At 50.7% G+C, this 11,522-nt stretch overlaps 1 protein-coding gene across 1 annotated transcript in view; it reads left to right on the top strand.

Annotated features, from left to right (window-relative positions):
- XRRA1 (X-ray radiation resistance associated 1) overlaps positions 1–11,522 on the top strand; it is a 26,554-nt gene that overhangs the window by 762 nt on the left and 14,270 nt on the right. Inside the window, exons 2-8 of the mRNA XM_014956122.1 lie at positions 2,331–2,440; positions 3,869–4,023; positions 4,259–4,330; positions 4,899–4,971; positions 5,746–5,843; positions 8,060–8,193; positions 9,360–9,458. Coding sequence (XP_014811608.1) covers positions 2,347–2,440; positions 3,869–4,023; positions 4,259–4,330; positions 4,899–4,971; positions 5,746–5,843; positions 8,060–8,193; positions 9,360–9,458 — 725 coding nt within the window. The 5' untranslated portion in view covers positions 2,331–2,346. The remainder of the gene's footprint in view (positions 1–2,330; positions 2,441–3,868; positions 4,024–4,258; positions 4,331–4,898; positions 4,972–5,745; positions 5,844–8,059; positions 8,194–9,359; positions 9,459–11,522) is intronic.

Below are 11,522 nucleotides of genomic sequence, written 5' to 3'. Positions count from 1 at the left end.
GGTTGATGTAGTGCTGGGAGGTATGGTTTAGTGATGATGCTCCTTGTTTGTTGTGTGGGTGTCTATTTTTGTCAGTTAGGTTGATGGTTGGACAAGATGATCTTGAAGGTCCCTTCCAACCTAGAAGATTCTGTGATTCTGTATATGTGAGGAGTGGGGGTGTCTATAGCATCGTGAGTGGGCGTGGGGGGGTGTATGTGGGTGGGAGGGTGCCCCTGGGTGTCTGCATGGGGTGTTTGTGGGGGGGTGTGCATCGTTGTGGGCTGTTCACCAGCGTGGGGAGTGTGTGTGTCGGTGTTCGGGGTTTTTGTGAGGGTGTTCGTGTGTGGGGTACATGGATGTGGGTGTCTGTCTGCGTGGGGAGTCTGTGTGTGGGTTTGTAAGGGGTGTGTGAGGGTGTTTATATGGGGTGTGCATCGTTGTGGGTGTCTGCCAGAGTGGGGGGGGGTTTCTGTGGGGTGTGTGAGGTTGTTTGTGGGTGTTTGTGTGGGGTGTGCATTGTTGTGGGTTGTCCACTCGTGTGGGGAGTGTTTCTGTGGGTGTCCATGGAGCGTGTGAGGTTGTTTGTGGGTGTTTGTGTGGGGTGTGCATGGGTGTTGGGTGTTTTGGGGTGTTAAGAGCGTGGGCTGTGTGTCGTAGAGGTGCAGTGAGGAGTGTGTGGGGAGTGTTTATATGGTGGATGGGTGCATGGGGTGTGCATGTGTATGAGTGGGGTGTGTAAGGGTGTTCGTGGGTGTTTTTGTTGGGGTGTGTATCAGTGTGAGGGTGCTTGAGGGCAGCAGGGGTCTATGGGTGCGTGTTGGGGGGGGTGTAGTTACTGCAGCATCACTGTGTGGTGGTGAAACAGCGCCTGTTGCAGAGGAGGGTTACCCCAAATATTGGCGCCGTGGGTGAACACCATAGTCCAGCCCTGCCGTAGGATGTCAGAGCGGTGGCTGAGTGTGGAGACACCATCAGATGGCACTGGGAGACCATAGAATCATAGAATCATAGAATGGTCTAGGTTGGAAGAGACCCTTGGGATCATCAAGTCCAACCATCTCCCCTACTCTACAAAGTCCTCTCCTACACCATGTCCCTTAGCACTGCATCTAAACGGCCCTTAAACACATCCAGGGATGGTGACTCCACCACCTCCCTGGGCAGCCTGTTCCAATGCTCTTTCGGTGAAAAATTCTTTCCTAATGTTCAATCTAAACCTCCCCTGTTGGAGCTTGAAGCCGTTCCCTCTCGTTCTGTCACTAATTACCTGTGAGAAGAGACCAGCACCAACCTCTCTACAGTGTCCTTTCACATAGTTGTAGAGAGTGATGAGGTCTCCCCTCAGCCTCCTCTTTCTTTCTAATATCTAATCTAAATCTCCCCTGCCCCAACTTCAGACCATTTCCTCTGGGCTTGTCGTTCGTCCTTTGGGAGAAGAGGCCAACACCTGCCTCTCTACACCCTCCTTTCAGGGAGTTGTAGAGGGCCATGAGGTCTCCCCTCAGCCTCCTCTTCTCCAAACTAAACATGCCCAGTTCCCTCAGCCTCTCCTCATAGGACTTGTTCTCCAGGCCCCTCTTGTATTGAGGTGCCCAAAACTGGACACAATACTCGAGGTGTGGCCTCCCCAGTGCTGAGTACAGGGGCACAATCACCTCCCTACTTCTGCTGGTCACACTATTTTTGATACAAGCCAGGATGCCATTGTCTTTCTTGGCCACCTGGGCACACTGTTGGCTCGTATTCAGCCGTTTGTCAACTAGAACCCCCAGGTCTTTTTCTTCCAGGCAGCTCCAGCCACACTTCCCCCAGCCTGTAGCAGGGGGTTATTGTGGCCCAAGTGCAGGACCTGGCACTTGCCCTTGTTGAAACTCATTCCATTGGCATTGGCCCAGTGATCCAATCTATCTAGATCCTCCATCTCCTGCTACAGGACACAGGGCGAGAGCGACGCAGAGCCTTTAAAGTTTATTTCTGAGGTTTGGGGAGTGCTGACCGGTGCAGTTCTTTTACCCAGAGCCTCCACGAGTGACAAGGGAAAGGAGACAGAGAAGAAGGAATGAGGGCTAAAGTGTAAATCCTGTGAGTTGTCATCCACACCGACTCACGCACGCGCCGGTGTCTGCATTTTGCTCTCGTGAGCTGGAAAATACTGCACCCACTCCTGTCACCTCATTTACTTCTCTGTTTTAGGAGGTGATACTCCTCGTGTGTCCCTGACAGTGTTTATTTTGCCTACAGGCTGACACTTCATTTGTGGCTACCCTTGGGAAGAGCTGTTTAAAGCAAAGTAATGGTAGAGCCAATTAAAATTTTAACCCCTTTGCTGTGTTTTCCACTCTCTTCAGGAACGCTACGATCGAGATGGCTACAACAGGGCTGTATAAAATGGGTGATGAAAGCAACTATGGAACTAACTCCTTCCCTGCCAAGAACATTTTACGTGGAAGTAAAGAAGGTGACATTTCTTTGAGCGCAGCTGGTGAAGCCACCCTGCAGAATAACGTCGTGTCCGTAGGGGCAGGTCCACCACCCACCCTGTTGTTGGGCCAGACAGAGGGTACATTCAGCTGTGGTTTCCTGTATCAACATCCCAGCTGATCACACAGATAACAGTTGATAACAGAACTCAAAATGGTGCCCAGAAGGTTTTAATATTGTTTAAAACCTCATTGCAATGAAGAGGGCAGGATGCCTAGGGCCACCCGTTAGATGAGGGCTCCAGCAGGCATCTCCACATGATGGCAGGAGAGAAGCTTCAGACAGTCACATGGATAACACAGTGGGGTTCTCCAGCAGCTATTCTGAGCCAAAGCTTCTGCTTTTTCTCTGGGCTTTGAGAGTCCCATCTGCAAAATGCTTAGAAATGGGCAGAAATGTCTTCTAACATCCGAGAAGTGGTGGAGAGGTCTACTAGGCTGAGGGGTCTGGAGCACAGCACCTTCTAGGAGAGGTTGAGAGTGCTGAGCTTGTTTTTTATCTGGCCAAGAGGAGTCCAAGGGGAGATTGTGGCTTACCTGAAGGACAGCCACAAACTCTTAGCAGTGGGAGATGGCATAACTAAGCCAAAAATTTCATCTTGGGAGGTTTAGGTTGAACGTTAGGAGAAACTTCTCTGCTGGGAGGAGGTGCAGCTCTGGGCCAGGTTACCCTGGGAGCTGGTGGAATCGCCAGAGAAAGCCACGACTGACTGATCTAACAGCAGCTCTGGGCCAGGTTACCCTGGGAGCTGGTGGAATCACCAGACAAAGCCACGACTGAACTAACGTTGCTGATGGTCCTGCTTTGGGTGGGAGGTTGGACTGGAGACCTCCAGAAGGTTCTTCCAGCCCACGTTTCCATGTCTGCAACCTATGGCTCTATTACCACCTATAAAGGAGGACGTTTTTCCTCTTCTGTGTCTCTGGTTTTAAAGTTCCTACCTTAAATTTATGGTCACCGGAAACGTTAGGAGAAACTTCTTTGCTGGGAGGAGGTGCAGCTCTGGGCCAGGTTACCCTGGGAGCTGGTGGAATCGCCAGAGAAAGCCACGACTGACTGATCTAACATTGCTGATGGTCCTGCTTTGGGTGGGAGGTTGGACTGAAGACCTCCAGAAGGTTCTTACAGCCCACGTTTTCATGTCTGCAACCTATAGCTCTATTACCATCTATAAAGGAGGATGTTTTTCCTCTTCTGTGGCTCTGGTTTTAATATTCCTACCTTAAATTTATGGTCACCGAACGTTTTATACTCCAGTATTTCCCCATGTAGGGGATTTTAAAATAGTGGATTCCAATGTTGGGCTGAAACACCAGGTGGAGAGCAGCCTCTTTGAGAAGGGCACGTTTGGAGGGTTGTGTGCTCACTATACCATCTCCTCTGCCTTGCTCCATCGTGGTGCCAGGGTCTGGGCACTGGATGGGGGCACGCAGAGCTACCCCAAGGGCTTGGACTAAGAAAGGAACCACCAGGAAGACACCACAGCAGAGGAGAAAGCCCCCAGAGTCTGACTCCATGGAAGAACATACTAAAGACAATGTCCTGGATGAACCATTTCTGGTGAGCACAGATTTTCTCCATTATTACCTAAACTTTCTTTGTGGAGCTGGGGAGATCCTGCTGGAGGACACACTCTGTAGCTGCCTCTCCCTCCCCATCTCCAGGCCACCTTCTCCCCACTTTCCATGACTCAAAGGACCAGGTGAGGTCTGGTTTTGGGGCTTGGGGCTCAGGTCTCAGGACATCATGTACAATTAGGACTAACCATTTCTGTTTGTTTCTTTTTTTTCCCCAGATGAAGCACCACTGTTTGAAGAACCCCTCTGACCTGTGCTGTGTGAACATAAGCAACCAAAATCTGGTCTCTGTGAGTATCAGAGGCCCTAGAAGGACTAGGGAACTGCTTAAAAAGTTGAAAAATTTACCCTCTCAGCACACGAGTGTCCAGAGATCAGGGAAAACACACGTTAAATGCAAGTATATTCCTTGCACAGGAAGATGAGCCACCCACTGTGGACAGGCTTGGATGGTTTGTCCTACAAACTTTTGGATCGTGTCTTCATAACCTAATGAACTTGGTCTTAATCAGGCATAGCCCCTTCTTACATCACACCCCTTGCAAAAATCTGGTCTTTGGGTTCAGGGATGTTTAGCTCAACTATGAAAGGAGTTCAGCTTGAGGAGTGACTTTGATTTGGGTCCTTGACTAACTTGCCACACGAAAACAAAATGAGCTTCTGGATGTCACTGAGGCAGCTGGGCATTAAATGGACACTCTGAGGAGTTGCTCTCCATCGTCAGCAAAACAAATGAAGACCTAATTATGGCAAATACCCTGATTTAGGCATTCTGAGAAAAGGAGAGATCCAGTTATTTCAGATCAGTTTAGGGCTGAAATGGAATGATTTTATTTTTTTTCCTTCTGCGTTTTTCAGGCTAAAGAAGATGATTTTGAGAAATTTGATTGTGTTGCTTTTATAAATGCTGCTGAGAACCTGCTGACACTAGGTAAGGGGTTGCATTACCAAAAAAAAAATAAATAGAGGCTGCTTTTCCACCCAGGGAAGCTTCCACTTGTCTGAACAAAGGTCTAGAGCTTTACAAAGAGGTTTAAGATACACAGATCAGCACTTGTTTGCAGCGTTGCTTTCTTCCTGTTACTGAGCTGAAATCCTTGCACTAATTGCCTTTGTGCTAACCATAATTGTGTGCCACTGTGGTATCCTTTTCATTATTAGAAAATAAAGCTCTTTACAAAGGAAATCCCCATTTAATATATAGAAGCATGGAATAATGAAACAGCTTGTCCCAGAGGCTCAGAAGGTTAATGGTAGAGCTGGGAGGTGAATCCAAATCCAGTGTCATGGGCTCAGTTAATTTGAAGAAGGAAAAAAGGAAATCTGTTTATAACTAGTAAAACATCTAAACTAAATGTGCCAGCAGTGCCTTCAAGCAATAATCCAATTTGGGGTGGGAGGAAATGCATGAAGGCCAACCAGATGTCCCAGGAGTAGGCTGGTGGGACATCATGTTTTGTAGGGACAAACATCCAACTGAGCTGGCATTTTCTTTCAGACACAGAATCATTGGGTTGGGAGGGACCCAAAAGATCATTGAGTTCCAACCCCCCTGCCATGGGCAGGGATATGATACTGACAATACTAGTGCTGCTTGTTCTTTCTGGTTTTGGTCCATTCCAGACCAAGATAAGACATGGTTTGTTGTTTGTTCTGTTACTGCTGATCCTCACTCGCTGGAGCATTTCCTTTTCCACTTTTGCAGAACCCTTTCGGAAGTTTCCAGGACTGAGGGAACTGGAACTTTCCTTAAATGGACTAAGAAATCTGAAAATCACCGCTGGAGACTTCCTGCATTTGAAAGTAAGATGAGGGGGATCTGAGACCTTATTCAACTCCTCCCAACTGTCATGCTGAAGCCTACACGTAGTGTTGATGCATGTCCCTGCAGTGGGAGTCTTCTGAATCTGCAGGGTCTTTCTTTATTCCTTCTTCCTCATGACTCTGGGATGTCCTTTCTGCTGTGTCCCTCAAGGACCTTCATATCTTGCTGCTTCCTGCAGACCAATCCCTCACAGATGGCCTTTGCTCAGCCTCTTCCCACAGGACTCCTTGTTTCCACTGTGATGGGCTGCCCCCTTTGCTGGGGGATCCTGCGGTCACCTGTGTCATCCCTCACCTCCCTGATGCTGTGTGGTCCCCAGCAGATCCCCACAGAATCACAGAATGCACCTTTGCTCAGCCTCTTCCCACAGGACTCCTTGTTTCCACTGTGATGGGCTGCCCCCTTTGCTGGGGGATCCTGCGGTCACCTGTGTCATCCCTCACCTCCCTGAGGCTGTGTGGTCCCCACCAGATCCCCACAGAACCATAGAATGGTCGAGGTTGGAAGGGACCTTTCAGATCATGGAGTCCAACCATCACCCCACCATTGACAACCCCACCACTGACCCATGTCCCTCAGCACCACGTCTGCCCGGCTTTGAAATCCCTCCAGGGATGGAGACTCCACCACTGCCCTGGGCAGCCTCTGCCAAGGCTTCACAACCCTTTCTGAGAAGAAATTTCCCCCAATATCCGCACAACCCTTTCTGTGAAGAAATTGTCCCCAATATCCATCCCAAAACTCCCCTGGTGCAACTTGAGGCCATTTCCTCTTGTCCCATGGCCTGTTCCTTGGGAGAAGAGACCAACCCCCCCTGGCTACACCCTCCTTTCAGGGAGTTGGAGAGAGCCAGAAGGTCTCCCCTCAGCCTCCTTTTCTCCAGGCTCAACACCCCCAGCTCCCTCAGAAGTTCTCCAGACCTTTCTCCTTGTGCTCCAGACCCCTCACCAGCTCTGTTGCCCTTCTCTGGACACGCTCCACCGTCCTCCATCCCATCCTCCTCCACACCATGCTCTACCTCTCTGCATCCTGTCCTCCTCCTCTCTAAATAGGTCTCCACAGTTTCCCCAACACTAGACACCTGGTCTGGTTGGAGGTGTCCCTTCCCACAGCAACTCTGTTGCCCTTCTCTGGACACGCTCCACCGTCCTCCATCCGATCCTCCTCCACACCATGCTCTACCTCTCTGCATCCTGTCCTCCTCCTCTCTAAATAGGTCTCCACAGTTTCCCCAACACTAGACACCTGGTCTGGTTGGAGGTGTCCCTTCCCACAGCAAGGGGCTTGGAACTACATGATCTTTAAGGTCCCTTCCAACCCAAACCATTCTATTCTAACACAGCAAAGGAGGCAGTTTGGGGTTTTTTCTTAAAAAAAGAGACAAAGTGGATCCTAAGAACAGGCAACTGTGCCCTGGATGATGGCTATGGTTGTCCTCTCCATCCAGCTTGGAATGTGTTTCTGCTACAGAGGGCTCAGGCTCTGGCTTGGCTGTACTGACTTTATCTAGGCTTGCTCTCTTCAAGGAGGTGTCCTTGCCTGGATTTCTCTCTCTCACTTTACACATGGTTTGTGATTGCTGCTGGATATAAAGTTTTGTCTTAAAAGGCTTCTTTCTTCTTGTCTCATTCAAAGAATTGTTGGTGGCTCAGCTGTCAGCTCTGTACACTCAGATCCTGGCCTTCCTCCTGCTTGCAGGCTTTGGAAGGTTCCTAAATCCATGAAGTTCTCCCATTTTTGTCCCTTGCACTGTTGGTCACCTCCTCAGGGTTTGCCTCAGTGACCACATGCCCAGGTGATGGGGAACCAAATTTCTAAGGCTCATGAGGCCAGGGTTGATCCCATCTGTCCCTCTGTGAGCACCCCTGGCACTGAAAGGTGGGGATGGGACCCACCTAAATTCCCCTTCCTGCTATGCCCTGGTGGATCTCAGCTTCATCCTTGACCAGGGCCTGGAATCTCATTTGCTGGCAGCCTGGAGAAAGAAACCCTGGGAAGCCTGATTGGAAATTCATATTAAAATGATTTCTAAAGTGCTTTGAGCTCCTCTGGGAAGCCTGATTGGAAATTCATATTAAAACAATTTCTAAAGTGCTTTGAGCTCCTCCTGGGGAAATACAGCTGATATCTACCTGGGGAAAGCCAATAGAGATTGTTCTTTGCTCCAGGGGATTATTTCTTCTCTTTCCTTCAGGATCTGGATCTCTCCTACAATAACTTGTCCCCCCAGGATGTTTGGACGTTGGGAGATTTGTCCCAGCTCAAAGTCCTTCGCTTGACGGCCAACAGGCTTCGGTCCCTGCCTCTGGACCTGGCAGGCTCCTGGGAGTAAGTGCACACAGCTTTATTTTGGTGGGGAGATGCTGGTGGGATGCACTGGGAAGGTAGGGTGATAGAGTGGTGGGGCTGCCAGAGCACGTGCAGCCTGGGACTCATCATTCTGGGCAGCAGAGCTCTTCCCTTGCAAACTGGAAGACCAAATAGCCTAATGGTCGGTGCTGGGTGACAGGGAAGAGTTATCCCAGCTCAGCCCCACATCACCCAGGGTACCAGCACAGGAAGGATGTGGACCTGTTTGAGCAGAGGAGTCACATCACCCAGGGTACCAGCACAGGAAGGACGTGGACCTGTTTGAGCAGAGGAGGCCACAAAGATGCTGGGAGGGCTGGAGCCCCTCTGCTGGGAGGACAGGCTGAGAGAGTTGGGGGGGTTCAGCCTGGAGAAGAGAAGGCTCTGGGGAGACCTTGGAGCCCCTTCCAGTCCCTCAAGGGGCTCCAGGAAAGCTGGGGAGGGACTCTTGATGAAGGAGGGGAGCCCTAGGAGGAGGGGAAGGGTTTGACCCTGAAAGAGGGGAGATGGGGCTGAGGTGGGGGGAAGTACTTGTTTGGTGTGAGGGGGGTGAGAGCCTGGCCCAGGTTGCCCCGAGAAGCTGTGGCTGCCCCATCCCTGGAGGGGTTCAAGGGCAGGTTGGAGGGGGCTTGGAGCAACCTGGTCTGGTGGGAGGGGTTAGGAGGTTGGAACTAGGTGATCTTTAAGGTCCCTTTTGACCCAAACCATTCTATGATCTGCTGTGATCAGCAGCTAGAGAGGAACCTCTGGACAGTGATTTACCAAACCATTCTATGATTCTATGATCTGCTGTGATCATAGAACACCTCTGGACAGTGATTTTGCAGCCCTGTCAGGTGGCCAAGCCACGTGAGTGGGATGTTATTTATTCATCATTAATTAGACCCTTCGTGTATAGCTAAGCCACAGCCACCAAAATATCCACGGTTTGCCGTGGTTGGAGATAAGATGCTGAGCTGGATGGTCGTTTGGACGGATTCAATTAAGCTGCTTTGAGTTAGGATATCAGTTTTCTATTAAAAGAATGAAAACAGCCGCAGCCCCGTCTCCGGGGGGAGTTTATATTCCCCTGGTGACAGAAAATGATACGTTTTTCACCTGGCTTTGCTTGAACGTGTTATTAATGAGCCTCTTTGTATCTGCAGCTCTGCTCATTTAAGGTTTCCATCTCTGGAGGTCTTGTGGCTGGATGATAATGGCCTGTCAGACCCCAGCATCTTTGTGAGCCTCTCTCATCTCTGCAGGTAAGGAAGCACATGGCAGCCGGTGGCAACGGCTTTTGGGGGCTGGCAACTGTCTCCATCAGCTGTTCACAGAATCACAGAATCTTCTAGGTTGGAAGGGACCTTCAAGATCATCTTGTCCAACTGTCAACCCAACTGACAAAAATAGACACCCCCACAACAAACAAGGAGCATCATCACTAAACCATACCTCCCAGCACTACATCAACCTGTCTTTTGAACACCTCCAGGGATGGGGCCTCAACCACCTCCCTGGGCAGCCCATTCCAATGGCTGAGAACCCTTTCAGTGAAAAAATGTTTTCCTAATATCCAGCCTGAACCTCCCCTGGTGCAACTTGAGGCCATTTCCTCTCGTCCTGTCACCTGTGACTTGAGAAAAGAGACCGACCCCCACCTCTCTACACCCTCCTTTCAGGGAGTTGTAGAGAGCAAGAAGGTCTCCCCTCAGCCTCCTCTTCTCCAGGCTGAATAACAGCTAACTGTTGCCCAGTAGCCAGGCTTAAAATGAAAACCCAAATCTTTGTGATTCACTTGGATACTTCGGATACTCAGATACTTCCCCATTTAGTCTCCCTCGTGTTGCAAATGGGACTGAGGGGAAACAAACAAAATTCAGATTAGATCTCAGGAAGAAATGTTTTACTCTGAGGGTGGTGAGACACTGGAACAGGTTTGCCCAGGGAAGTTGTGGCTGCCCCATCCCTGGAAGTCATAGAATCATAGAATCATAGAATTGCCCAGGCTGGAAGGGACCTCCAAAGGTCATCTAGTCCCACCTCCCCGCAGTCAGCAGGGACACCCCCAACTAGACCAGGTTGCCCAGGGCCTCGTTGAGCCTCTCCTTGAATATCTCCAGGGAAGGGGCCTCAACCACCTCCCTGGGCAACCTGTTCCAGTGCTCCACCACCCTCACAGTGAAGAAGAAGGAAGTGTTCAAGGCCAGGCTGGATGGGGCTTTGAGCAACCTGCTCTGGTGGGAGGTGTCCCTGCCCATGGCCAGGGGGGTTGGAACTCGATGATCTTTGAGGTCCCTTCCAACCCAAACCATTCTATGATTCTATGATTCTATGATTCAAACAGCCTCCTGGGCCAAACCCAGCAGGTGTCTGGTAATTCTGCTCCTGCCCTGGGTCTTTGCTGATCTCTGGGTTCTGATTTCAGAAATGGCAGTTGCTTTCTCCATTTTCCCTTCTTCGTCCTGGATTCCCCCTTTATTTCAGCGCCGCGGTGCTAGGAAAGGCTGTGGATCAGCTCCTTCTGTTTAATGTGGGCTTTCGTGTTCCAGCCAGAGAAGTCACCAGGAAGGGGGGGCTGTTCACATGCCCCTCAGCTGGGCTGTGCTGGGTTTGGGGACAGCAGAGACCTTCTGATGTTCCTCAGGTGCCTCCCTTCGGTGCCGCAAAGTGGAAGTGGGTATCAGGTCTGGCTCGTTTCCAAGACATTCCTGGAGGACACCACACATTGTCTGCGTTGTTCCTGAGAGAAGAGGGGGAGTGGGAGAGGTTTAGGCACCAGACTGAAGGGCTGGAGGGCAGAGATTTGGGTTTCTACTCTTCCCTAAGCCGTCCTGTGGCCTTGGGCATGTGCATTGGTGACCTTCCATGGAAAGATGGAACTTTGGTAGGGAATCCCAGTAGGACTGCAGCTCATCAGACCCCTGCCAGGATGTCTCTTTGTCTTGTTAAATCCTCATGAAGAGGTGAACTGGGATCTAGGTGACCCTCGGGCTGGTGTGGGGGACCAGCGTCACAGGTTTGAGGGGCAATGCTGGGCTGTGCCAACAACTGAGCCTGCACTTGGGGTTTGGAGAGGAGGGGGACCAGGGCAGGGACACCCAGGTGTCACAGATGCCTCCACTCTGCTGCTGGGAAGCTCAGGAAGGAGGCAGGTCAAGGGCCAGGTCCTTGCTCTGCAGGCACCGGGGCAAACCGGGTCACCAGTGGTGTCCCTCAGGGCTCGGTTCTGGGGCCAGTCTTGTTCAATATCTTTATTGATGATCTGGACAAGGGGATCGAATGCACCCTCAGTAAGTTTGCAGATGACACCAAACTAGGTGGGAGTG

The sequence above is a fragment of the Calidris pugnax genome, unplaced genomic scaffold, assembly GCF_001431845.1.
Source record: "Calidris pugnax isolate Ruff unplaced genomic scaffold, ASM143184v1 scaffold257, whole genome shotgun sequence".
Classification (NCBI taxonomy): Eukaryota; Metazoa; Chordata; class Aves; order Charadriiformes; family Scolopacidae; genus Calidris; species Calidris pugnax.
The sequence above is the reverse complement of the archived record's forward strand: the minus strand, read 5'-3'. Positions and strand labels throughout refer to the sequence as shown.